This window comes from Phoca vitulina, unplaced genomic scaffold (genome assembly GCF_004348235.1).
Source record: "Phoca vitulina isolate PV1807 unplaced genomic scaffold, GSC_HSeal_1.0 scaffold12, whole genome shotgun sequence".
Classification (NCBI taxonomy): Eukaryota; Metazoa; Chordata; class Mammalia; order Carnivora; family Phocidae; genus Phoca; species Phoca vitulina.
The window spans coordinates 5245547-5272147 of NW_022589715.1; the positions used below are offsets into that span (position 1 = coordinate 5245547).

The 26601-nt window shown below is 37.2% G+C and overlaps 1 protein-coding gene across 4 annotated transcripts in view; it reads right to left on the reverse strand.

Annotated features, from left to right (window-relative positions):
• The window catches only part of ATL2 (atlastin GTPase 2), a 59442-nt gene that overhangs the window by 18437 nt on the left and 14404 nt on the right, over positions 1-26601 (reverse strand). For all 4 annotated transcript variants that reach the window (XM_032410325.1, XM_032410323.1, XM_032410322.1 and 1 more), the window contains exon 2: positions 14864-15108. In XM_032410325.1, the coding sequence (XP_032266216.1) occupies positions 14864-15064 (201 nt within the window). In that variant the 5' untranslated portion in view covers positions 15065-15108. The remainder of the gene's footprint in view (positions 1-14863; positions 15109-26601) is intronic.

The window sequence follows — 26601 nt, forward strand, 5'->3', positions numbered from 1 at the left end:
AAGCGGCACGTGCACCCCAATGTTTATAGCAGCAATGTCTACAATAGCCAAACTATGGAAAGAGCCTAGATGTCCATCAACAGATGAATGGATAAAGATGTGGTATATATATATATATAATAGAACATTATGCAGCCATCAAAAAAATGAAACCGTGCCATTTGCAATGACGTGGATGGAACTAGAGGGTATTATGCTAAGCGAAATAAGTCAATCAGAGAAAGACAATTATCATTGGATCTCACTGATATGAGGAATTTGAGAAACAAGACAGAAGATCACAGGGGAAGGGAGGGAAAAATGAAACAAGACGAAACTGGAGGGGGAGACAAACCGTAAGAGACTCTTCATCTCAGGAAACAAACTGAGGGTTGCTGGAGTGGAGGGGGGTGGGAGGGATGGGGTGGCTGGGTGATGGACATTGGGGAGGGTAAGTACTATGGTGAGCGCTGTGAATTGTGTAAGACTGACGAATCACAGACATGTACCCTGAAACAATACATTATGTTAATTAATTAAATAAATAAATAAATAAATAAATAAATAAATAAAACCACAGGGCCAAATAGTTATAATTAAATATTGTAAAATAATATAAAAGTTAATATACCATAAGATAATTTATCTGGAAAGTTAATTCTAGGACATAATGTGTAAGTTTGACAGATATCAAGACCCCTATACTTTAGCCTACATACCCTTTACTCAAAGTACCCCACAGGAAAAATTCCTTTGTTTCAGAAATACTTCTAATAAGCTTAGACACATAGTCCAAAACAGATAACAAAGCTCACATTATGAGTAAAGATGTTTAAGGTAGGCTCAATGAGGGAATGAAGCAATTTGTGAAAAGCAGATTTAAGGTGGAAAAAAAGTGGACACCTAATGTGAAGATCAGCCTTAAACTTCAAACCATCTATAATGATTATTATTCCACAAAACTCCCATCCCCCGTAGGTTACCAATCTTATCAATTACAAAATGCTCTTGCACTCTTCTTCACCTTTCATTATCTTCCAACTTAAGGCCCCCTCATCTCCCTATTGGTGACAAAGCTGCCTCATGGCACGACTCCATTCACACTATATACTAAGGATTGTGCTTCAGGAGGGACCCTTCACAGTGATTAGAGGAATAATGGTACCCCCTAAACAAGCACAATGGTGGTCTTGCCCCGGACTATATTTTGGATGCTCTAAAAAGGTCTTCCTGCACCTCCATGCTATACTCTCCAACCCATCCTCCCATAGTCACTTAATTTTCTCAACAAGAAATGGAATCATGCTACTGTCCTAAAAGTCATCTGTGGGGGCGCCTAGATGGCTCAGTCAGTTAAGCACCAGACTCTTGGTTTCAACTCAGGTCATGATCTCATGGGTGGTGAGATCGAGCCCTGAGTCAGGCTCCGCGCTCAGCAGATAGTCTTCTTGAAGATTCTCTCCCTCTGCCCCTCAACCCCACTCTCTCTCTCTCTCTCTCAAATAAATAAATAAAACCTTAAAAAAAGTCACCTGCAGTTCTCCATTTACCTACAGAACCATCTAGAGATCTGTTGCATACAACCCACCTTCAATTTACTTTTCCTACCTCTGCTCCTGATATACCGTATAGTCCCCCCAACACACCACACACACACACTCTTCCTGTTTCTACCATACCAAAAAGGTCACTATTCCAAGTATGTATGTTGTTTGGCGTATCTATACCTTTGTTCCTTCCACCTGTTCTCTGCCTGGACTGGGCCAGCACTCAAGAAACTCCAAGTTTTCTGAACTCCTAAAAAATACTGTTGACACTACAGGTGGTTACCTTTACACCTGCACTTGCACTGCATTTCTTGTGTAAGTCTTGACAGCACACACTATAAATTCCACCTGTTTACCAAACTGCTCCTACCAAAGTGTCTTACCCCATTTTAGGCTCTCACATGTGGCTTCTCATTCCCCTAACAATGCCAAAGCAGTACTTAACAAATTGATTACTTTTAAAAGGTCCAACCTATACAAATAACTTAAAAGAATCCACCCTGTTAGAGAAATTGATTTTTCTTCTATATTCTACTTATTTGTCTTATTTCTCTATCTCCTCTAAGAGAATATAAGTTCCATAAGGAAGGAAGTTTTGTCTGTTTTTTATTTTTTCCTCAAAACATAGAACAGTATTCCAGGACATAGAATAATGCCTGGCCTGTAGTAGGCACTCAAAATATTTGTTCAATAAATGAACACATAAAAAATTTTAATTACTAAGCTTTAATGTATCATTTCCTTTTGAGCATGCTTAAGAGATATGGAAGAAATATGTCCCTTTTATTATTCCTAAAAACAATTACACAGACAAGACAGTAAAAACAAATTTTAAAAATGTATGACCGAAATCACAGGCTAACATGTTTGTTAAATTTACCCTCTCAAAAATTTTAAAAAGAACTGATGCCTCAAAAAAAATAATAATAATTAAAAAAAAAAAAATCTATTGACTATGTATCATCTTTTCTTGGTTTACCCTGTTAACAGAATGTTTTAAAACCACTAAACTGATTAGTCAATAAAAGGATGAAAGAGGAACGCCTGGGTGGCTCAGTCAGTTGGGGGTCTGACTCTTGATTTGGCTCAGGGCATGATCTCGTGGGTCATGAGATCCAGTCCCGAGTCAGGCTCCTGCAGGGAGCCTGCATAAGATTCTCTCCCTCTGCCCCTCCCCCCACTCGTGTGCATTCTCTCTCTTTCTAAAATAAATACATCTTTTTTAAAGAAAAAAAGGATGACACGTAAAACTTGAAGTTAAGAAGTCTATCACTGGGGGTGCCTGGGTGGCTCAGTCGTTGAGCGTCTGCCTTTGGCTCGGGTCATGATCCCAGGGTCCTGGGATCGAGCCCCGCATTGGGCTCCCTGCTCGGCGGGAAGCCTGCTTCTCCCTCTCCCACTCCCCCTGCTTGTGTTTCCTCTCTAGCTGTCTCTCTCTCTGTCAAATAAATAAATAAAATCTTTAAAAAAAAAAAAAAAGAAGTCTATCACTGTATCATAAAGAATACTGGTAAGTTCCATAAAATACATTTACACATTCACTCAGCAAGTATTCACTGAACCCTTACCACGTACCAGCTACTGCTCTAGGTCCTAGGGCTACAGCAGTGCACAAGAACATACATTCCTGCCCTTCAAGGAGCATTCTAGTGAATTCTAGAAGCAGCCTCACTGAAAATAGGTACTATTTGTCATAAGTTACTAAAAACAAATCTTAAGATAACTTGAAAAACAGTAAACTAGTACCATTTACTACTGTGGAAACAAAAAAAAAAGCCTTAAAACTCAAAATTCCAAAAATAATCTTAGTCCTCCAGTAAAATAAAAAGAGAAGATCTTTTAGAATGAATCTTAATGGTAAAAGGTAATCTGAAAACACCCGAAGTTTAAATATAGTCAAATACTATAGTGAATAAACATAAGCCCTTGCCAAAAAGACTTACCAATGTAATATAATTATCAACAATAAAGAAACCCTACCTACTCTAAATAGTAAAAAACAAATTCTTATTTCACCATAGGAAAGATAACATTCCCTAGCAACAAAGTGAAACAACAGCTAGGTAAACTTTAAACAAAGAGTTGGTGATCCAGCCAGGTCTGTATGTGTCAGAATACACACAACTTCCTGTTTGCAGGCCTACACACTCCAATTGGGCAGGCTGGAAGAATAAAGGCCATAACAACTTACCAGAGCTGTGAAGAAAAATGACAAAAGGGATAAAATTAAAGATTTAAGTAACACTACAATAAAAGAGGAGATCCTTCTTAGTTGAGAGACATTCCCCACAAAAGCACCATGGATAAAAATCTTAATCTTATAAATCTACCTAATTTAGGAGGTAGGTTATAAACAATCAACACCCAAATTGTAGCTAGAACAATATACACATTCTGACCACCAAGCAACATTTAGTGTTTTCATTTGAGTATGTAAGAATACCCTGGAAGTCCTAGAACAAATGAAGAAACGTTAGAGTCTTAAAACAGTTTAAAATTGTCTAACATCTTACCTAACCAACCCCATGTCCAACTCCCCTCTTTTGGGGCTAGACAAATAGATAACATTATGACTGACCCAAGTCACAAGCTCAAAGGACAACTCTTATCAACTTAGGTACACACACAACAAGAATTAAAATAAAAAATCTGGTTATAAAGATGTCCTTGACTTTGAAGACATTATGCTAAGTGAAATAAGCCAGCCACAAAATAACAATACCTTATGATTCTACTTATACAAAGTACCTAGAGTACTTAAACTCAGGGAGACAGAGGAGAATGGTGGTTACCAGGCACTGAGGGGGAGGGGAAAAACGGGAGTTTTATGGGTACAGTTTTGTTTTGGGAAGGTGAAAAAGTTCTGGAGACATTAAAAGAAAGGAAAGCTATGGACCCATATATCTCATGAACATAGATGCAAAAACACTCAACAAAATGTTAGCAAATTAAACCCAACAACGTATATTAAAACACTATACACCACAGCTAAATGGGATTTATTTCAGGGATGCAAGAACTGACTCAATATTTTAAAAATATTAATAACATAATCATATCAACAAGCTAAGAAAAACCACATGATCACATCAACAGATACACAGAAAATGCACTTGACAAAATCCAACATCCATTCATGATTAAAAAACAAAACAAAACCTCCCAACAGACTAGGAATAGAAAGGAACTTCCTGAACTTGATTTAAAAAAAAAAGTGCAAAAAATCCTACAGCTAAAATCATACATAATGGTGAGAACTTCGATGGTTCCTCCTTAAAGATTAAGAAAACAATAAAGATATCCACTCTTACCACTTGTACTCAACATTGTACTAGAGACTCTAGCCAGGACAGTTACCAAGAAAGAGAGGTAAGAGGTACTTAAGACTGGAAAGGAAGTAAAAGTATCTCTACTTACAGATGACATGATCTGGTATATAGAAAACTTTAAAGAGTACACTAAAAAACTACTGGAACTAATGAAGGAATTGAGCAAGGTTGCAGGATACAAGATCAATATACAAATCAATTGTACTTCTGTAAGCTTGCAATGAACAATCTGAAAATGAAATTAAGAAAACAATTCCAATACGTACCATAATAGCATTAAAAAAGGAATAAATTAACAAAAGTAAAACATACTCTGCAAACCATAAAACATTTTTGAAAGAAATTAAAGATCTAAATAAATGGAAAAACATCCCATGTTCATGAATTGGAACACTTTATATTAAGACGGCAATACTCCTCAAGTTGATCGTTCATAGTCAACCCAATTACCAACAGAATTCCAGCTAACCTCCCATAGAAACTGACAGGCTAAGTCTAAAATTCATACAGAATTGCATGGGACCTAGAACAATCATCTTTCTTTATTATTTTTATTTTTTTAGAACAGACAATCTTAAAAAAAGAACAAAATAAGAGGACTCTCACTTCTTGATTTGAAAACTTACCAAAGAGCAACAGTAATCAGGACAGTCTGGTCCTGGCATTAATAGACATATAGACCAATGAAATAAAATTGAGAGTCCAAAAATAAATTCATATGTCTATGATCAACTAATTTTCAACAAAAAAAGTGCCAAGACCATTCAATGGACAAAGAATAGCCTTTCCAACAAATAGTGCTAGGACAACTGGATAGGCACATACAAAAGAACTGAACCTAGACCCTTACCTATTTCCATTATTATTATTATATACCCTTGTATTATAATTAGTGAAATATTATGTATTAATATATATTCATATAATTATAGCATTATTCATAAGCTAAAAGGTGGAAACCCGAATGTCCATTAACTGGTAAAATGGATAAATAAAATGTGGTATATCTATACAATCGAATATTATTCAGTCTTAAAAAGGAATGAAGCACTGATAATGCTACAACATAAATGAACCTTTCAATATTATGCTGGGGCACCTGGGTGGCACAGTTGGTTAAGCGTCTGCCTTCAGCTCAGGTCATGATCTCAGGATCCTGGGATCAAGCCCAGTGTCGGGCTCCTTGCTCAGTGGAGAGTCTGCTTCTCCCTCTCCTTCTGCCCCTCAACCCCCACTCGTGCTCTCTTAAATAAATCTTAAAAAAAAAAAAAAAACACCATTATGCTAAGTGAAAGAAGCCAGTCACCAAAAGACCATATATTATATGATTTCATTTATGTGTATGTCCAGAATAGGCAAATGTATAGAGACAGAAAACAAATGGATAGTTCCTTAGGGCCAGAGGTTTGGGGCTGGGGAAGGAGAAGTGATAAAGGGTACAGGATTTCATTTTTCTCATTTTGAGGTGATAAAAATGTTCTAAAATTGTGGTGATAGTTGTACAACTCTGTGAATATACTAAAACCCATGAAACTGTGCAGTTTAAGTGGATTTATTATATGGTATGTAAATTATATCTCAATAAAGCTGTTAAAGAGGGGCGCCTGGGTGGTTCAGTCGTTAAGCGTCTGCCTTTGGCTCGGGTCGTGATCCCAGGGTCCTGGGATTGAGCCCTGTATCGGGCTCCCTGCTTGGCGGGAACCCTGCTTCTCCCTCTCCCACTCCCCCTGCTTGTGTTCCCTCTCTCGCTGTCTCTCTGTCAAATAAATAAATAAAATCTTTGGGGGGAAAAAAAAAGCTGTTAAAAGAAAAACCAAAAATCAAATACACTTAGTATACAAGCTTAACAAAGACAGTCATACAAAATCCATCCCATACTACTACAGAAGTCTAGGAGGAAAAGGCATGTCCACTGGAGGTTCTGCTATATATCCATGTACTAGTGCAATATGTCATAAACCCTATGGCTTGAACATTTTTAAGATTTTTTTTATTTTTAAGTAATCCCTACACCCAACACGGGGCTCGAACTTACAACCTCAAGATCAAGAGTCTCATGCTCTACTGAATAGCCAGCCAGGCACCCCTAAACTTGCTTTTAAAAAAAAAAAAAAAAAAAAAAGATTTATTTATTTATTTATTTATCTGAGAGAGTGTGTGTGTGTACAAGAGCACAGGAGGCGCAGAGAAAGAGAGACTCAAGCAGACGCCCCACTGAGCGCGGAGCACAACACTGGGCTCAATCCCAGGACTCAGACCATGACCCCAGCTGACATCAAGAGTTGGCCGTTTGACCAACTGAGCCACCCAGGCGCCCCTCAACTTGCTTTTTGATGAAAGGATTATGGTGAACATCACCAAGTATCTATAGGAAATGCAACCTATTAGTTATTTAAAAATATGTGTAAGAAAATGTTTCAAACACTGAGAACAAAACATTGCTCAACTAAAGCTTGTAAGTTAAAACAGCAAAATTGTCTGGCAGTATGAGGGAAAGAGGCAGGGAGTTAATGACTTTTAAAAAGTATTCTTCAAAAACAGTTACTATTAATATAAAAGGAACTTAAATTGTACAAGACTGTTTAACCCCCTTAATGTCTTAAAGCTGTGTTTGAGTCATCAGTATTTACATTAACAGTCTATTACTTAAGATATCCTTCAATAAATAACCTAAATGAAATCAAGTACTTTAGAAATAGTAAATTTTAACTTAAAAGGAACACAGACTTCAGAATGGAAAAAGATCTGTTGGAACAAATAATTTATGTTCTCTCAAGTCCAAATATATGATGATGTAGGTACCATAATTTTGATGATAATACATAACAGGCAGTACATACATTCGGGGCTTAAAGCTAGAGAAGTGTTTTCAAAGACTACAAATGACAGCACATTTTTCAGGGAATAGATTCAGGAATACAACCGAGAAAGTCTCTCTCAAAACACTGCTATAAGGACTTGGAACAATATATTGTAGACTCCTCCATCTCATCTGCTTCTGATTCCTATAGCTTTGGCAACATTTGGTGAAGTTTTTCTAACTAAAATTACTCACACTAATTTTAAAACTGCATATCAGAGAACAGAAGATTAGTTTCAACACAGCAATCAAAATCTAGGAGGGAAAAAAGTCAGTGTGCTAATGGAAAAAAGATAGTTCAGAGTTCACATAACCTCTATACCCAACCCCTTAGCTTATATTCAGGGATAAAAATAAGCCCACCAATTTTTATTTTCCTTTTTGGAATTCTGATCAACTTTTGCTGGCTTCTTGCATATGCAAAAATAGTAACAATATAAAATTTAAAATTTCAGCAGCTTATTACATAAGTTACACACAGTGCTTCACTTGTAGTAAGTGAAATACACAAAAGCTAATTCAGTTAAAGTAATAATTAAATGAATAAGCTAAATTTCTACATTAAATGTGGCAACAGTTTTATAAGCATGAACCTGTATAGAGTAAGATGATGGCTTAAAACTTACAAAATGCCTACCTATCAGAACAGCTAAAATTAAAAAGACTGACAATACTGTTCATCAGATGTATAAAGAATTTAAGTCTCTTACATTGCTCATGGAAATACAAATTGGTAAAGCCACTTTGGAAAAAATTTTGGCAGTCCCTACTACAGTTAAATGGGCATTACGGACCTAGCATTTCTACTCCTGGGAATATACCCAACAGAAATAAGTACTTATGTTGCCAAGACTTGTAAAAGAATGTTCACGGTAGCTTTATTCATAATAGACAAAAATTACAGATAACCCATGTCTATCAAAAGAAGGAATAAAAAAATTGTGATATCTTCATCCAATGAAATACCACTCAGCAGTAACAAACAATTACTGATGCATTAATAACATGGAGCAATCTCTTAGACTCAATGTTGAGCGAACGAAACTAGACACAAGAATGCATACTTTATGATTACATTTACGTAAAGTTCAAGAGTAGACAAAACTAATCTACTGTGATTTAAGTCAAGATGATGATGGACTCTCAATGTTAAAGATAGTAATACCCAGGGGCGCCTGGGTGGCTCAGTCGGTTGAGCGTCTGCCTTCGGCTCAGGTCATGATCCCAGGGTCCTGGGATCGAGCCCGCATTGGGCTCCCCGCTCAGCGGGAAGTCTGCTTCTCCCTCTCCCTCGGCCCCTCCCCCTGCTCGTGGTCTATCTCTCTTTCTCTGTCAAAAAAAAAAAAAAAAAGATAGTAATACCTGGCAGGGGAAACGAGAGAGCCTTCTAGAATACTGGAGGTGTTCTCCTTCTTGATCTGAATGGCAGTGGTTACAAAAGTATAGGTACATAAAAATTCACTGGCTATACTAAGGTTTATGCACTTTATTGTATGTAAGTTATACCACAAAAAAATAAATAATAAAATGACCCTAGGAAGAAACTTTTAAAAATATCGTTCTTCCTCTAAATACATTTCTTAGAAAAGAACATGAAAAAAACAAATTTTTCTTCATGCATTCACACATTTCCCCCAAGTCTCACATCTCAGACATCGTTAGCCTTAGGAAAAAAAGGTGAAATCAAGTTCAACATCCCTTATGGCCAATGCAGAGATATTCATGCTTTTGGCAAATTGTATGTAGCAGCACATATGATCCTTAAAGATAATTCTTACTCCTGATCTCTGGAAGCCATTCGGGGAGCAACTCTTTAAAAAGTAAAAAATAAAAACTACATACAGTTTCCCTTAAAATGCCTTTAGCAATTATGTTATAAATGGAGTCAAAACTCTTTACTCATTAAGCATAGATACCAGTAGGCAGCAAAAAAGTTAGCAGGCATGCACTCCTGTCTACCTCAACTACTGAAGTAAACATGGAAAAGAGACCGTTTACAAAAGAATAGTTCACTGTATGTATGGAAAAGGACCAAACATCATTTTATATAGTGGTTTTAAGAATAAAGACTTTGGAATCAAATTCCCTGGTCTGGATCTCACCCTTGCCATGTCCTTTGAGCCTCATTTCCTCAACTATCAAGCTGGAATACTAATAAGACTGCATAGGGTTAATGTGAATACTGAGTGAGATAGTACTCAGTAATCAGCGTACCTAGAATTCAGTAAAGATTCAAAAACTGTTATCTTAAAAGGTAATCTATACTTCCTCATGGAAGAATACATCATCTATGAGATGCTTTTGCCAAAAAGTCAAACCTGAGTCTGATCAAGTCCTTAGCTTTAACTAACATTCATAGGACAAAGGAACATGTAAAACTATACAAATGGAATAAAAATCAGCAGATCTGGACTGAGGAAACTCTGTTAAGACCAACAACCAGTTTCTTCAACAAATAAATTGCCAAGAAAAAGAGATGGAGGGAAGCCTAAAAAGAGTTTAAACACTTTAAAGGCCACCAATCACAATGTGGACCTCATTTGGTTCGATCTTGACTCAAACAGTTAAAAATTTAAAAATTAAAATATCTGAGTCAACTGGAAAGTTGATCCCTTATATTACCTAAGGAATTATTTACATATGATATTACTGTAATGTCCAAAAGACCCCTTATCTTTAAAGAGATATATACTGAAATATTGACAAATGAAATCATGTATCTGGATATACTTCAAAACAACACATAAGGTATGGAATGAGTTGGGGTATAGATGAAATGAGATTGAGTTGATAACTGTAAATACATGAGGATGCATTATACTATTATCCACTTTTACATGTGTTAAAAATTCTTCATAATAAAGTTTTTTAAAAAATAGGGAATGATATAAAACTGCAACCAACTCCATACAGAATTAAGATTCTATCTAGAAGAGTTAAGTAACAGCTCTCACCATTGCTTAGTGTTCAATATGTCCCAAGTATTAAGTTTTACATAATTTAATTCTAAATTAAGTTTTGACCTTCCTAAACTGATTCCTGAAACTGAAATTACTTTTACATGATAATTTTTGATCAGCATTTTTGTAATAATTCCTACTATCATAGGAATAATCTACTTTGGAAGCATGGGATTCACAAAAATCAGCTTACTAAAACTTTTAAGATCAAAGCAAATATCCCCTGACAGTTAATGAATAAATAAAATACGGTATAATCATGTAGCAGATACCAAAGTAACAAAAATAATGATCACTACATGCAAAAACATGGGCACATTTCATAGATACTTTAAAGAAATAAACCAAACACAAACTCTCATGGCATGTTTTCATTCATGTGAAGTTCAGAAATTGGAAAACCAGTCTGTGGTACAAGAGTTCAGTATAGCAGTTACCTTTTGGGGTAGATATTAACTGGGGGGTATATATTAACTGGAAGGGATATAACATGGTGGGGGGTGAGGTTCTATATCTTCATCTGGGTAGTGGTAATATGGGTGTGTGTGTGTACATGTAAAATTTCAGCAAGCTATACACTTAAGATTTGGGTACTTTCCTGTATATAAATTATATCTCAGGAAAAAAAAAGTCAAAAAAAGAAAAAATATATTTATCTGAACTATACCCTCAACAACCAAATCAGCATTAGAAAGGGAAAAGTATAAAATACTTAAGAGTATACACATATATTCTGCAGGGAAAAGTCATCCTCTCTCCCACCATTACCACCTACTCTGTCTCTCATTACAGATTTTCATCTCCTCTTGTATAACTCCCTACTTTTACAAATGAAATAATGATTTTTTTTTAAATACTGCCATAACAGACCTAACAGTTCTCACATAAATGTTTATGATTATTTTATTTATAGCTTTTTGAGAATGACTTTTACAAGTAATAAATATTCTACTTACAAATTATTAAGTTCACCAACAATACTTGAATTTCTGTGGTATTCCTCATATATGGCATTCATAGTGAATGTCATAAGTGATACGCTTGTAAGTTCAAAATATTTCCTACATTATGAATTCAAGAATTAGCAATTTTAGTGACCCTTCTCATATAAACTATAGTAAATGATCAATTCCAACACACGAGGGAATTTTATTCTAGAAAAATGTTTAGTTCACCTCTTAAGTTTACAAAAGAAAACTAACTTCTTTCCTCCTATACTTTGAAAACCTATTTTCAAAATACAAGTGGCCGCTCAAAAAAAACAAAACAACACCTGTGTAAGAAGCTATTTACTTCACAAGAATATGAGACCTAAAAATCAGAATTTCCCCTATAATTTGGAAATGTTTGGTAAATACCTCAAAATATTCTTAGTTTTAAATACTGAAGTTTTCATTTTTGTCCAACAGAAACGAGCTCACATTTAACCTTGTATTATTACTTTACTAACTACTCAAAATGAAAACAGTCATCTATTTCTAAATCATGAAGTAAAATATTTATATTTAGCTCCTTTAGTGAACTGCACCCTTACATAAATTGACTCAGGTCAATAAAGAGGACATACAAAGTCAGTGTAAGCCACTACTCATCTCCTACCTTCTTCAGCTAGCATTCCACACTTGCAGACAGATATGGTTAATGAAATAAATTCAAAACTACCCCATTGTGACTTCTCCTTGTTTACTTTCATTGTCCTAGGAAAAGCATGACCCACCACTAAATCAGTAATAAGTAGAGGCATGCTATCCCAAAAATCAGACGTTTAATGTCATTTTTTAATTAACAGAGTAAGATTACTTATACCAGAAATTCTGTATTAGTAATGATATTTCAGCTTAGAGGCCATTAACTAGGTATATAACCTCACTCAGGCCCTCATAACCTTCCGGTGGCTTCAGCGTCTCCCCAGGAAAAAGGAAATTGTATTACTTCAGAGACTGCAAACACATGACACATGCGTGGGCTGCTACTCCCCCTCTGAACAACCACTACTAACTGATCAGAGATGGATTCAGAAATGGCACCTGAGGTGAAATTTATCTGTTATTGCTAGGCAAGTGATCTACACTTCCTTTCCCTTTGAACATTCTGTCTGTGACCCACATGCACTGAACAGCTCAGACACATATATACAATATACATAAGCTAACTTTAACTTAGAGTTAGAACCTCAATTATCATATTTAAATGTACATTCTTTTTTTAAAAAGAATATGTCACTATTTATTCATTTCTCTATTTCAGATGTAAAAGCGAGAAATAATCAAGTCTAAATGGATGAAATACTGTATCTTTCTCAATTTGCTAAACATGCAAAATAGTGTTGTTTAATATGAACTACATTCTTGATACTGAGGCATACATGACCATGCCTAAGGAGATCCCTATGAAAAGAATTTACTGAAAAGCTTCCCGGAAAATCAACTAGGAATGTTTACCTTGTTACTTACCTTAAGGCAGATGCACACCCAGCTACAGACTGATACAGAACTCGTAAAGGTGAGCACCCTGACATGTGTTTAGGCAATTACATAATTCTGTCAAAGTGTTATTTCTAGCATCTTCATGTAGTTTCTGAATGTCAAACGCCCCCTGTAAAGAAAGTTCTTCCTCCTAAGTGCTCCACTCCAAATTTCCAATTCCTCCTTCTTCGTCCCTATCAAATTCTCACTCCCTCAACGCAACTTACAACTGTTAGAAAAACATTCTGATTCAAGTGAAATTATTTTTTGCTTCTTTTCAAGGGAGAAAGCCAAAATCAGGGAGGAAGAGGGAAATAACAATTGTTTGGCACCATTAAAAAGTGAGACTCTGGTGGGAGGGATGGGGTGACTGGGTGTTGGACACTGGGGAGGGTATGTGTTCTGGTAAGCGCTGTGAATTGTGCAAGACTGTTGAATCTCAGATCTGTACCTCTGAAACAAATAATGCAATATATGTTAAGAAAGAAAAAAAGAAGAAGAAGAATGTAGCAGGAGGGGAAGAATGAAGCGGGGGAAATCGGAGGGGGAGAAGAACCATGAGAGACAATGGACTCTGAAAAACAAACTGAGGGTTCTAGAGGGGAGGGGGTTGGGAGGATGGGTTAGCCTGGTGATGGGTATTGAGGAGGGCACGTTCTGCATGGAGCACTGGGTGTTATGCACAAACAATGAATCATGGAACACTATATCTAAAACTAATGATGTAATGTATGGGGATTAACATAACAATAAAAAAATTTAAAAAAAAAGTGAGACTGTGGAGAAAGGGAGATTCATTGGTCAAAACAGAAAGTAAGTGCTTACTATGGGCCAATTAATGTGTTCAGTGAGGGAGATATGGTAATTAAGATAAGACCCACTCCTGGCAGAGATTAAACTGGCCAGGAAAAATAACTAAAGCAGTATCAATGAAACAAATTATTTGTACCATGAGAGTTGGATATAACATAGTCTTAAAAATCAGAGAAGGCCTCAGGGCACCTGGCTGGCTCAGTCATAGAGCATGTGACTCTTGATCTCAGGGTTGTGAGTTCAAGCCCCAATACTGGGCATAGAGCCTACTTTAAAAAAAAAGAAAAAAAAAATCAGGGAAGGCCTGCTATGCAAAGATTAGCCAAGGATACAGCAACATATGAGAAATAACATGAAACACTTGAGGAACTGCAAAAACTATAGTACACCTGACACAGAGAAGCAAGATATGAAGCTCAGACATCAACTGAAGGCCTTGGAAGCCACTCTAAGGAACTGGACTTTATTTCAAAATGCAATAGAGACTGAAGCTGACTTATGTGAAGACCATAGGTGCACTTTTACAAAAGTCTCTATCAGCCTACTTCATGCATTGTTGGAAAGGCAATCAAGAAGGGGGAGGTGTGAAGAAATAACGGGAGAAATGAACAGTACATCAGAGACTTTAGAGTATACTTAAGACATCGCGGGTTAGAGCTACAATGCCTCTAACATAGATGCTCAGTCATATGCATCATTAGGTACTATATGCAAAAAGCAATTATGGAGAGGAGGAAGAATCAAGAACTCAAACAAACTTAGATTAATGTCTTAACTGAGAAGTCTTAGCAAGAACTGGATTTTTGTAAAATTAAAGACACAGCTCTCACTGTTTTTTGTCTATTATTTTTAAACAAGGTTGGTTAGTTGGTTGTTTTTAACTGGGTTCAATTTAAAAGACACTATTCACCTTGTTATACATATATCTAAGCATGAAGTCCAGTAGAAATGATTTCCCTTTACGAAAAGCTCCTGCCACGGATACCACTACTATGTTAAGATCTCGTATGGGCTCCTGTAGCAATATCTGCTCCAAAGCTTCTTCATCGAGCTCAAAGTTATGGTCATCTTCATGAGCAAGAACAATCTGTACTGGACATGGTTTCTTCATAACCTCATCAGAGTTTACTAGGTCATCATCTTCATAATTCTCACCTAGAATTAAAACAAGAGAAAGAGGTTACTTGAATTCCTGCATTACAAACTTCTCCTAAAGGATCACAAATAAAACAAAACTTCAAGTAACTTCCCCCTTATTCCAGATCATCTGAAAATAGTTACAAAAAGTGATGTTCAAGCACATATTGGATTTCTCACTCCCACTGTAATTGGACCAAGAATATTGCTAAGATTTCCCACTATATATACAGATAAGCAGCAATACGAGTACAGCCTCTACTATTAAGTCTTAACAGCTAAATGTGAACAGTAGCTGTTTCTTGAGCACCGCCTTATTCCATAAACAACTTCTGCTACTATATGCACACAGAAACTGGATCTGTGCAAAAGGGGGTTGGGGGGGTCAATTTTGCCCAATAACTCAGAATCCAATTTTTCCCTGTGGGCATCACCTGGAAATTACTCTAAGTTACAAAGGTTAAAACAGGAATTGTAAACATTGTTCACTGTGAAACTTAAATGGCTAAGCTAAGGTCCTAAGAAGTTTCTAAAACTGGCACTTATGGTAAAGCTAACGAGCCCCTAATTTAGTAAAAGTAACCTAATAGTACACTTCCCTTATTAAAGCAAAGCACAGGATTAATATTTTAGTGGAAAACACAAGAAGAGTCAGTGAGGTGCAGAGTTATATCCTATAGTTACACTGGCCTCCGGGCTCTTTTTCAAAGACCACAGCCACCACTTCAAAAATCACGTAACTCCCCCAAAACAGCTATATAAACTCTTCCTTTGTTTACCCAACACACTAAATGAAGGTAACCTTTGCCCAAGAACTTTACTCAATAGTAATGAATAACTATAAAACATGAAACAGCAGAGACAAGTTTCTAAAGTGTAGGCTTCTGTTCTTTTAAAAACAAACAAAAACACCTAATAGCTAGTTTCAGAGTCTATATCCCTCGTCTGGCTTTCTTCCCTATCAACTGCCTGATTCCATGTAGTAACAACTTACTCCTGGGGACCTTATTTATTATCCTTTCCCACATCAACATTTTTAAAAGACTCTCCCCTTGAACCTGTCTACTAAACGCCCCTTCCCAATCTATGGAGACATACCATATCCATCGTGTCCCTTCTCTCCCAGGAGACAGTCTACTGAGAAGTGGCCCATTATTAGCCAACACTGCAAGAATACCTTATCCAACTAACCACTATTCTTAAAGATTATCTATCTACATTAATGGACTTTTTTCCTCCTTACATAAAGAAATATCTAGCTTATTTGATCTGCAAAAGCTAAGAGCCTTTACCTCCACATCACAAGGCACCTTTAACTATACACAGCAAAAACAGCAACACTATTTCAAAATGTGCTGCAAACAATGACAATATAAAGAGCAAGCAATTTCAAAGGAGAATCTCTGAAAGTAAAAGCAATCAATATTTAATTAAAGAGGGTATTATCACTTCCAGTTTCAATGGTACACAAATACAGAGTGGTACCTAACTGGTCTCCCTTTTTGCCCCCTCCTCTAATCCAATCTAAATTCCACAAAGTAGCAACTAAATAATATAGGTAAATATGAGTGTGATTAAATTACTCTCCTTAAAATCACTGTTATGGAGGATTAACAACTAAAATCCTACACATGTCTTATAAAATCCTGTACTCATTGCCAAATCTCTCCTGCCTCATTTGGTGCTACTCTCACCTCGGTAAACTACAAACAGACAAGCTAGCCTTTTTTCAGATCCTTATGTTATTAAAGCTCTTTCTAGACTCGTATTTCATTCATGATATTCCTTTGTCTGGAATATTCTTTTCCACGTCATTGCCCTAATCAATTCATGCTTATTCCTTAGGTCTCAGTTTAAACATCATTTCCTCAGGAATATCTTTGCTGAGGCTCCTAACCAAGTTTAGTCCTCCTACACTCCCCCAATCTGAATCCACCCATTATTTGAATATTTATGTAAGTACTTATTTATTATATGTCTCCCCCTCTAGACTATCAATCCTCTGTTTAAAACCCTCAATTAGGGGCGCCTGGGTGGCTCAGTCGTTAAGCGTCTGCCTCCGGCTCAGGTCATGATCCCAGGGTCCTGGGATCAAGCCCCACATCCGGCTCCCTGCTCCGCGGGAAGCCTGCTTCTCCCTCTCCCACTCCCCCTGCTTGTGTTCCTGCTCTCACTCTCTCTCTCTCTGTCAAATAAATAAATAAAATCTTTAAAAAAAATAAAATAAAATAAAACCCTCAATTAGCTTTCCACTGTAACCAGAAAATAGAGAGAAAAAACAAAACAAACTCTAAGTTCTTTACCATGACCTCCACAGTCCTGTGTGTTCTGGCTCCTACAGTCTAGTCCTCTAGCTGTTTCCTTGAGCAGGCCACCTTAGAATCTTGTTTCCCACCTTAGAATCCTGTTTTCCCCTGCTGGAATGCTCTGTCCATAGAAATTCAGGTGGCTTAATTCTCCATCATCTAGATCTCAGCTGAAATATTCTCTCTTAAGTGTGGCCTTCCTTGACCACTCAGTCTAAATTACAGACCCCTCCACATCACTTGAACAAAACAGGTTTTTTTCCCCCACAGTCCTTTTCAGTATCTAAAATAATGCTTTATTTGTTTACATGTCTACCTTTATCTCTCCCTCCACAGAATATATGTACCACAAAAATAAGGATCCCACTGCCTTCCACCCAGGTCATGATCTCAGGGTCCTGGGATCGAGTCCCACATCGGGCTCCCCGCTCTGCGGGGAGCCTGCTTCTCCCTCTGCCTGCCACTCCCCCTGCTTGTGCACTCCCTGTCTCTCTCTGACAAATAAATAAAATCTTTAAAATAAAATAAAATAAGGACCCCAATCACCCTGTTGACTACTCTTGTCTCCCAGCACCCAGAACAGTGCTTGGCACCTAGCAGGTGCTTAATAAATATTTCTTGATTGGATGAAATTTACACATTTTACTCAGGAGTTTTATACCTGCCCCTACGTATTTTATGAGCAAATTTGACAATCACATAATTCGTTTGGGAAAATACTTCCAGCAACTCAAGAGTAGTATATATATATATATATTTTTTTTTTTTTTTAAGTATGAGGTTCTATCAAGTAATACACTAATTAAAAAGAATCCAAAATGAATAAAGTATGCTAAAATATCACAATGACCAAATCTGGATTGCTGATTTTGTTAAAATCAACAAATAGTCTTGTTCCTACTGTAAAGAAAGCATTAGTTTCTGAAAAACAAAACAGACAGGGGGCGCCTGGGTGGCTCAGTTGGTTAAGTGTCTGCCTTTGGCTCAGGTCATGATCCCAGGCGGGCTTCCTGCTCAGCCGGCAGTCTGCTTCTCCCTCTGCCTGCCACTCCCACTGCTTGTGCTCCCTCCCTCTCTCTCTCTCTCTCTCAAATCAATAAAATCTTTAAAAAATAATAATAATAGGGGCACTTGGGTGGCTTGGTCATTAAGCATCTGCCTTCAGCTCAGGTCATGATCCCAGGGTCCTGGGATCGAGCCCCACATCGGACTCTCTGCTCCACGGGAAGCCTGCTTCTCCCTCTCCCCCTGCTTGCGTTCCCTCTCTCGCTGTGTCTCTGTCAAATGAATAAATAAAATCTTAAAAATAATAATAATAATAAATAAATAAATAAATAAATAAATAAATAAAACAGACAAACCACTTGGCAGGAAATTTTTATTAGATTGAAATTTCACCTAGATTAGTTGACTACAGTTATCACTTAGCCAGTTTTCTTTGATTAGCATGGATAAAGATAGGTACCTCAGATATATAGACAGCAGATGTCTACATATTGTCACCATTTCTAGTCTACAGACTTCTAAAGTGAAGTGCAGCAAACATGTTTCAAAGGTATAATGGAGCACAATGACATGGTTCACTAAGTTTACTCCCCCATCATGATTGCTCTACCAAATTTGTAGTAACTACAGATAAAGTACTTCATTCATCAAATACTGATATAAGCAACTGAATAATTATAATGTACATTTCATTAGACTACTTGTAAACATTAACAGTGATTACCTAGATTGGAAATCTTTTTAAATTTAGCATTACTCTGAGATTTTAAACTGAAGTTAAATGCTTGCAGAGAATAGTGATTTTAATTCTATTTCCATTTCTCAGTGTCAAAAAATGACTGAAGGTGACTTCAGACCTCCAATAAATTTTCCTGATTCACTGTTCCAAGTCAGTTCTTCCCCCACTCCAACTCCCAAATGGATCTTTCAAGGTCAAAGCTGAAAGATACCTACCTAGATAAGATCAACTGTTCCTCAAATATTTCCCCATGCCTTAACGCTAAGTATACTTAACCTATTTGTCACAAGGCCTACAAAAAGACATTTGTCTTAGTAAAAAAAGATGAGTAGTTGCCACTGGTTGAGGGGGAAGGACACATGACCAGGTGGAGCACGAGGATTTTTAGGGCAGTTAAACCATTCTCTCTTAAGGCAGACATATGGTATTATACATTTGTCAAAACGCACAGAATATGCAACCCCGTAAGTGAAGCCTAATGTAATCTGTGGGCTTTGAGTAATAATGAGCTGTCAATGAAGATTGTAACAACTGTACCACTTTGGTCTGGAGCAGGGAGGCTGTTGATGTGTGGGGACTGCGGTACATGTGTACTCTGTATTTTCCACTCAATTTTGTGGTGAACCTAAAATTCCTCTAAAACAGGAAATCTACAAAAAAAGACACTTGTCTTTTTTATTGCTCTTTAAACATACTTTATCTTAAATCTGCCAAATTCATACATTCAGCATATATTCCAATGGCAAAATTTACACTTCAGGACTGACCTAGATCTGTCTGCCAGCTTCCAGCATAATTATAAGCTAAGGCAATAAAAAGATGCTACAAATCTGCATTACAATAAAATGTTACTAATGTTAGATTATTTCAACCCCAAACTTGTAGAAAGAGAACCAAGTAAAGAGTAATTCACTTTTCAAAAGCAATGAAAGTATATTTTAAGTTATTATTCACATTCCAACTAAAAATGTAAAACAATCTGTATGGAAAGTAGCCTGGATTCAGTCTACTCAGTGTATTTACAAAAATTAGCAGTTTGACAAAAGCAGTATTTCTGTGTCTGGTACTTGGCCCTCAACATTTATACTGTATAACCAAATGAAAACAGTATCTAAGTATTCAGAAGTTTATTCTAGCACATATTTTTAAAAGCCCTTAAGAGGTTATACCATAGCAAACCTATTTGTAGGAATTTTATAAGAAAATAAAGATGCTAACAAAGACGAACAAGTTTGTTGAGCAGTGTTTTTTATGGCAGTGAAAACTAATGTTGAGTGTGGAACTCCGCTGGAAAGGGACTCAATAGTTCTTTTAACCACATGGACATATTACACGGCTTAAAAACACATCCACACATTTAAGATATTAGGGATATTTAAGACATCAGTATAAAATAAGTGGGAAAAAGGCAGATCACAAACTATTACAACTCATCCCCGATTCTGTTTTGCTTTGTTTTTAAAAACATAGGTACACTTACAGAAAAAAACAAAAACAAAATAACACTTGGGACTTCCTCTTCCAGTCATTAGAGTAACTGCTGGCCCTTTGCCACAAACTGTAAAACTAGGCAAAATATATGAGGCATCGCTTTTCAAGGATGGACAACAGTCATAGGAGAATAATCCTTGATAGAAGGAAACTCAAAAGGTGAGCCCCATGACCACCACCCGCCACCTCTCACTTATCTCCCCACCGCCTAGAAACAATTTCCTAAACACAGCATGGGGAACCAAAGCACAAGATCTGAGTTTAGGGCTGCTAAAGCAGTTGGAACCTGCTACACAGGACAGAGAGAAAAAGAAGCTGTGCAGAGGTGCAGCCCAGAAGCTTCACAGGTGCAGAGGAATACCACACTATGCAAAGCTTACCAGAAAGCTGCTACTACAGGGTTGAAAGAGGAACAGACACCAGAAATGTTAACAGTATCGGGATACTTTGGCATTCTGGCCCAGCTGTAGTGGAAAGATCTTATGAACATCTCAGACACCACAAAGGCATAATAATCTGATGGGGAGGCTGGCTATGGAAGAATAGATAAAATAAAATGGCCATTATGTTGATAATCATTGAATCTGGGAGATGTATATACACAGGTTCCGTTATGTCCTTCACTTCCCTACATATTTGAAAATTTCCATAATAGAAAGTTTCTTTTTTTTTTTTAAGATTTTATTTATTTGAGAAAGAATGAGAGAGAGAGAGAGAGCATGAGAGGGGGGAGGGTCAGAGGGAGAAGCAGACTCCCTGCTGAGCAGGGAGCCCGATGAGGGACTCAATCCTGGGATTCCAGGATCATGACCTGAGCCGAAGGCAGTCGCTTAACCAACTGAGCCACCCAGGCGCCCTGAAAGTTTCTTTTAAAAAGTAGTAAGGCTAGGGGTGCCTGGGTGGCTCAGTTGGTTAAGCGTCCAACTCTTGACTTTGGCTCAGGTCATGATCTCAGGGTCATGAGACTGAGGCCTGTATAGGGCTCCAAGTTCAGCGAGGAGTCTGCTTGAGATTCTCTCTCTCCCTCTCTCCCTCTGCCCCTCCCCCCATTTGTGAGCACTCTCTCTCTCTCAAGTAAATAAATCTTTAAAAAAAAAAATAGTAGTGGGGCGCCTGGGTGGCTCAGTCGTTAAGCATCTGCCTTCGGCTCAGGTCATGATCCCAGAGTCCTGGGATCGAGCCCCACGTCGGGCTCTCTGCTCAGTGGAAAGCCTGCTTCTCCCTCTCCCACTCCCCCTGTTTGTGTTCCCTCTCTCGCTGTGTCTCTCTCTGTCAAATAAATAAATAAAATCTTAAAAAAAAAAAAAAACAGGGGCGCCTGGGTGGCTCAGTCGTTAAGCGTCTGCCTTCGGCTCAGGTCATGATCCCAGGGTCCTGGGATCGAGCCCCACATCGGACTCCCTGCTCTGTGGGAAGCCTGCTTCTCCCTCTCACGCTCCCCCTGCTTGTGTTCCCTCTCTCGCTGTGTCTCTGTCAAATAAATAAATAAATAAATAAATAAATAAATAAATAAAAACAGTAGTGAGGCTAATAAAGGTTTTATTAGGAGATGAAACAGATCCAAATACAAAAGACAGAGATACAGGTCAGTGCTATTAGAAGTAAAAGAAGTCTCAAAGATTCTATAACACAGCTTTCTCAACCTTTCTTCTACTTTCACAGTCCTTTAGTGATTGGGAGAGACAAAGGAGTGGCATGGAGGATTAAAAAAAAAAAGTTTTCAAAATACACAACGTCAAGCAATTGTAAAATTCCATGTCTATCCTACCATTCCCCTCAACCTACCTCCCCATAAAAACAGTTCATCTGAACACATCAATCCTTGCCTCCGAAAATCTGAAAGCAAAAACCCTAAGAAACTCATTATCCGTTGGCTAACTAAAAAGTAGGTACTCTTTACTAGGCAAAACTGAAAAAAATGAGGTTTAAAATCAAATCCATTAAAACAAAAGACAATTTTAGGACTAGATGGCTACACTGGTGAATTCTACCAAACACTTAAGGAAGGGAAAAAAAGAAAAAACAAAAAAACAAACAAACAAAAAAACATTTAAGGAAGAAATTATACCAATTCTACAAATACTCTTACAGAAAAAAAGAAAAGGAACATTTCCCAACTCATTTTATGAAGCCAGTATTATCCTAATACCAAAACTCGACGAAAACATTGTAAGAAAAAACTACCAATAGCCCTCACGAACAGACATAAAAATCCTTAATCAAAATCCAGTATTCGGAATACATAAAAAATTCTTACAACTGTTCGGTAAGAACAATTCCATCTTTTTAAAAGACTATTTGAGAGAGCGCGCGGGGGGGGGGGGGGGGGGGGGGACAAGCAAACTCCCCACTGAGAAAGCCCCCTGACACGGGGCCTGGATTCCAGGACCCTAGGATCATGACCTGAGCCAAAGTCAGACGCTTAACTGGCTGAGCCATCCAGGTGCCCCCTAGAACAATTCCATCTTAAAATGGGCAAAAGATTTTAATAAACACTTCAAAGAAGATATATGAATGGTCATTAAGCACATGAAAATATACTCAACACCATTAGATGTTAGAGAAATAAAAATTAACACCACAATCAGATACCACTACACACTCTAATAGCTAAAAGACTGACAAAATAGGTGGTGGGGAGCAACTGGCTTGCACATGTATTTGTTAAGAGTACAAAATGATACAACCACTTTGAAAAACTTTTTGGTATAGATAAATTATAATTTACCTTATAGAAAGTTAAACATATTTTAAATAATCTCCGCCCAACGTGGGGCTTGAACTCACTACCCTAAGATCTAGAGTCACATGATCTACCGACTGAGCCTGACAGGAGCCCCAGTTAAACATATATTTACCATACAACCTGCAATCACACACCCAGGTACTTAAAAGAGAAATTAAAACATATGACAACAAGGGCACCTGGGTGGCTCCGTCGTTGGGCGTCTGCCTTCAGTTCAGGTCATGATCCCAGGGTCCTGGGATCCAGTCCCACATCGGGCTCCCTGCTCAGCGTGAAGCCTTCTTCTCCCTCTCCCACTTCCCCCTGCTTGTGTTCCTGCTCTCGCGCTCTCTCTGTCAAATAAATAAATCTTAAAAAAAAATATGATAACAAAAGACTTGAAAATGAATATTCATAGCAGCTTTATTCATAATGGACATAAATTGGAAAAAACCCAAATGTCCATTTACTGGAAAATGCATAAATTGTGTTAAATCCATACAATGAACTATTACTTGGACATGAAATGAATTACTGAAATACACACTAACACAGATAAATCTAAAAAGCTATATACTAAGTGAGAGGAGCCACACACAAAATGCTATAGTGTCCGAGTCCACGTATATGAAATTTTAGAAGAAGTAAAACTACAGTAACAGAAAGCAGATCATTGGCTCCCAGGAGCTGAAGGCAGGGGAAGAGAATTGACTACTGCTACAAACTCAAATGTGTATGTGTCCCCAAATTCGTATATTGAAGCCCTAATCCCCGATGTGATGGTATTTGGAGGTGGGGCCTGCGGGGTGATAATATAAGGTCATGGGGATAGAGCCCTCATGAATTAGTCAGGGACTTCAGAGAGATGATCTCTTTCTCCGCCCCGTGAGGACACAGCAAGACAGCCATCTGCAAACTAGAAAGAGGACTGAAACCAAATCTGCTGTCACCTTCCCAGTCTCCATAACTGAAAAATATACGTCTGTTTAAGCCATCCAGTTTATGGTAATTTGTTATAGCAGCCCAAGCCAAGACAATTATAAAGGGATATAAGGAGCTTTTTGAGATGATGGAAATATTCTGTATTATGGTTGTGGTGGTGGTGGTGGCTATAAAACTCATCAAATTCATCAAAACTTACCAAATTGTACTCAAAAATCAGTGAATTTTATGTAAGTTATTTCAGTAAGGCAGATTTTGAAAAAAATCAACGCAGCCTATTCCCCTTAGCACTTTTTTTTTTTTAAGATTTTATTCATTCATGAGAGAGCCCGAGTCGGGGGAGGGGCAGGGGAGAGGGAGAGGCAACCCTGAGAACATGACCTGAGCCCAAGGCAGATGCTTAACTGACTGAGCCACCCAGGTGCCACCCCCCCCCTTAGCATTTCCATTTAATAAATGAGAGAATAAAGCAATACAACCAATTTATTAGTCATTTTGCAGAACAAAAATATTCTAATTAGTATCGTCTACTTCAAGGAGTATTGCCCATGAAGGTTATACTCCAATGTGATGAAAAACTAGAGCTGTCCATCAATTCTGACACTGCTCAAATTCAATTTAAAATGTTTTCCCTTGACCTGAATTCAGGAACTGGAAAATACAATTTTGAGTGTCTCCAATGGTGACAAATGTACTCCTTTGTAATGAATTCTTGTGAATCCACTATCTCATCATGCCAAAATATTTTGCTTAGAAAATAAAAAGTATTAGGAAGTTACTAATACTTATTTTCAACTCAAAATAGCTTTTTATATTGAGGAGCAAGGGCTTTTTTAAATTATTATTCCTATAAATTCCCTATCTGTTTAAGCATCAACAGATTATGCACATGCTTCCTATAATACATATGTCAAGACACATGAGGACATTCAAGTTCTAGTATATACGCTTAAAAATTAGTCTCAATACTTAAAATTATATCTCATATATCACTCACTGGGGCTTTAGAGATTAGGCAGACAAATTCACTAATTGTACAGAAAAGGAAAACAAAGGACTAGACTTCTGTTTGCAGGGAGAACTGGGCTAGGTGTTCTTATTAATTTCGTGTTTTTCCTCTATAGCAGTGCTTCTCAAACTTTTAACATACATATGAATCATCTGGGGATCTTGTAAAAATGCATATTCTGATTCAATAAATCTGGAGGGAAGCCTGAAACTGCACATTTCTAACTCCAAAATGATTCCAACACTGTTAATCTCAGAACCTAATGGAGAACCAAGGATCACCATATTTTACAGGTGTTTAGTACGTAAACTAATTTTATTTTGTAGTTTCTTCTGATGTAAAGTTTTTACAGAAGGAAAAAAGTTTTCAAGCTAAACTATAATCCTGTATTCTTCCTGAGAGACTGCTAATACTCTGATATAACTAACCACTCCAGCCTAGCCACTGAGGATTCTGGAAAAAGCGAAAAAAGGCAGTGACATAGACATCCCTACTTTAAAAATATAAGTGTAGAAAATGTTTTAATATGTTGACATGATATATAGATGGAGTTGAAAATTATTGGTCTATTGGTCTGCAGTCATCATCGGCCACCTGAGGGAGCTTTCTAACAATGCTAGGCTTCCCTCCCCCCTCCCCCCAGACAGATGCAGCCCAGAAGAATACTGACAGACACAAACTTGGACTTCCATAATATGGTTTTTTTGAAAAAGAGAAGCAGAATCAGGGACTTCAAGAAAATTTTTAACTATTTGCTCCTATAAAACAGTGTTATTAAAAACTCATAAGGTTAAAATTCTCTCACATAAAACGGAAACTACAATGCAAACTGCAGAAATAAAAACTTCAAAGATTCCAGAAGACCTATTAGCAATGTCAGATATCAGGTACTTTCGTACATTAGCTTTGCCCCCTTTGCTAATCATTTTGCTAAAAAATGCTTTTAAAGAGTATCTAATTAATTCATCTCCTTCCTTCATTACTGTCAAATCAAGAGATACACAAAAGTTGTTTTCTTAGAACATTCACATATTATTTTCCACTTGAAAACTACTGTTTCCATAGTAACCAGCACTGATGTCACAGAATTTTTGCTGTTCCCATTTAAAGAACACTGAGGCATAAAAATGTTATGAATTTACCTGAATAGATTAAAAAAATGTAAAATAGATTACAAATGTATAAGCACAAGGTATTTTTCCCAAAGCTTATCACCAAATATTAAGCAGTTCTTAAAGCATACACTTAAATATAAGTGTACTCTGAGGGAAAAAATTTTCAACTAAACTTAATT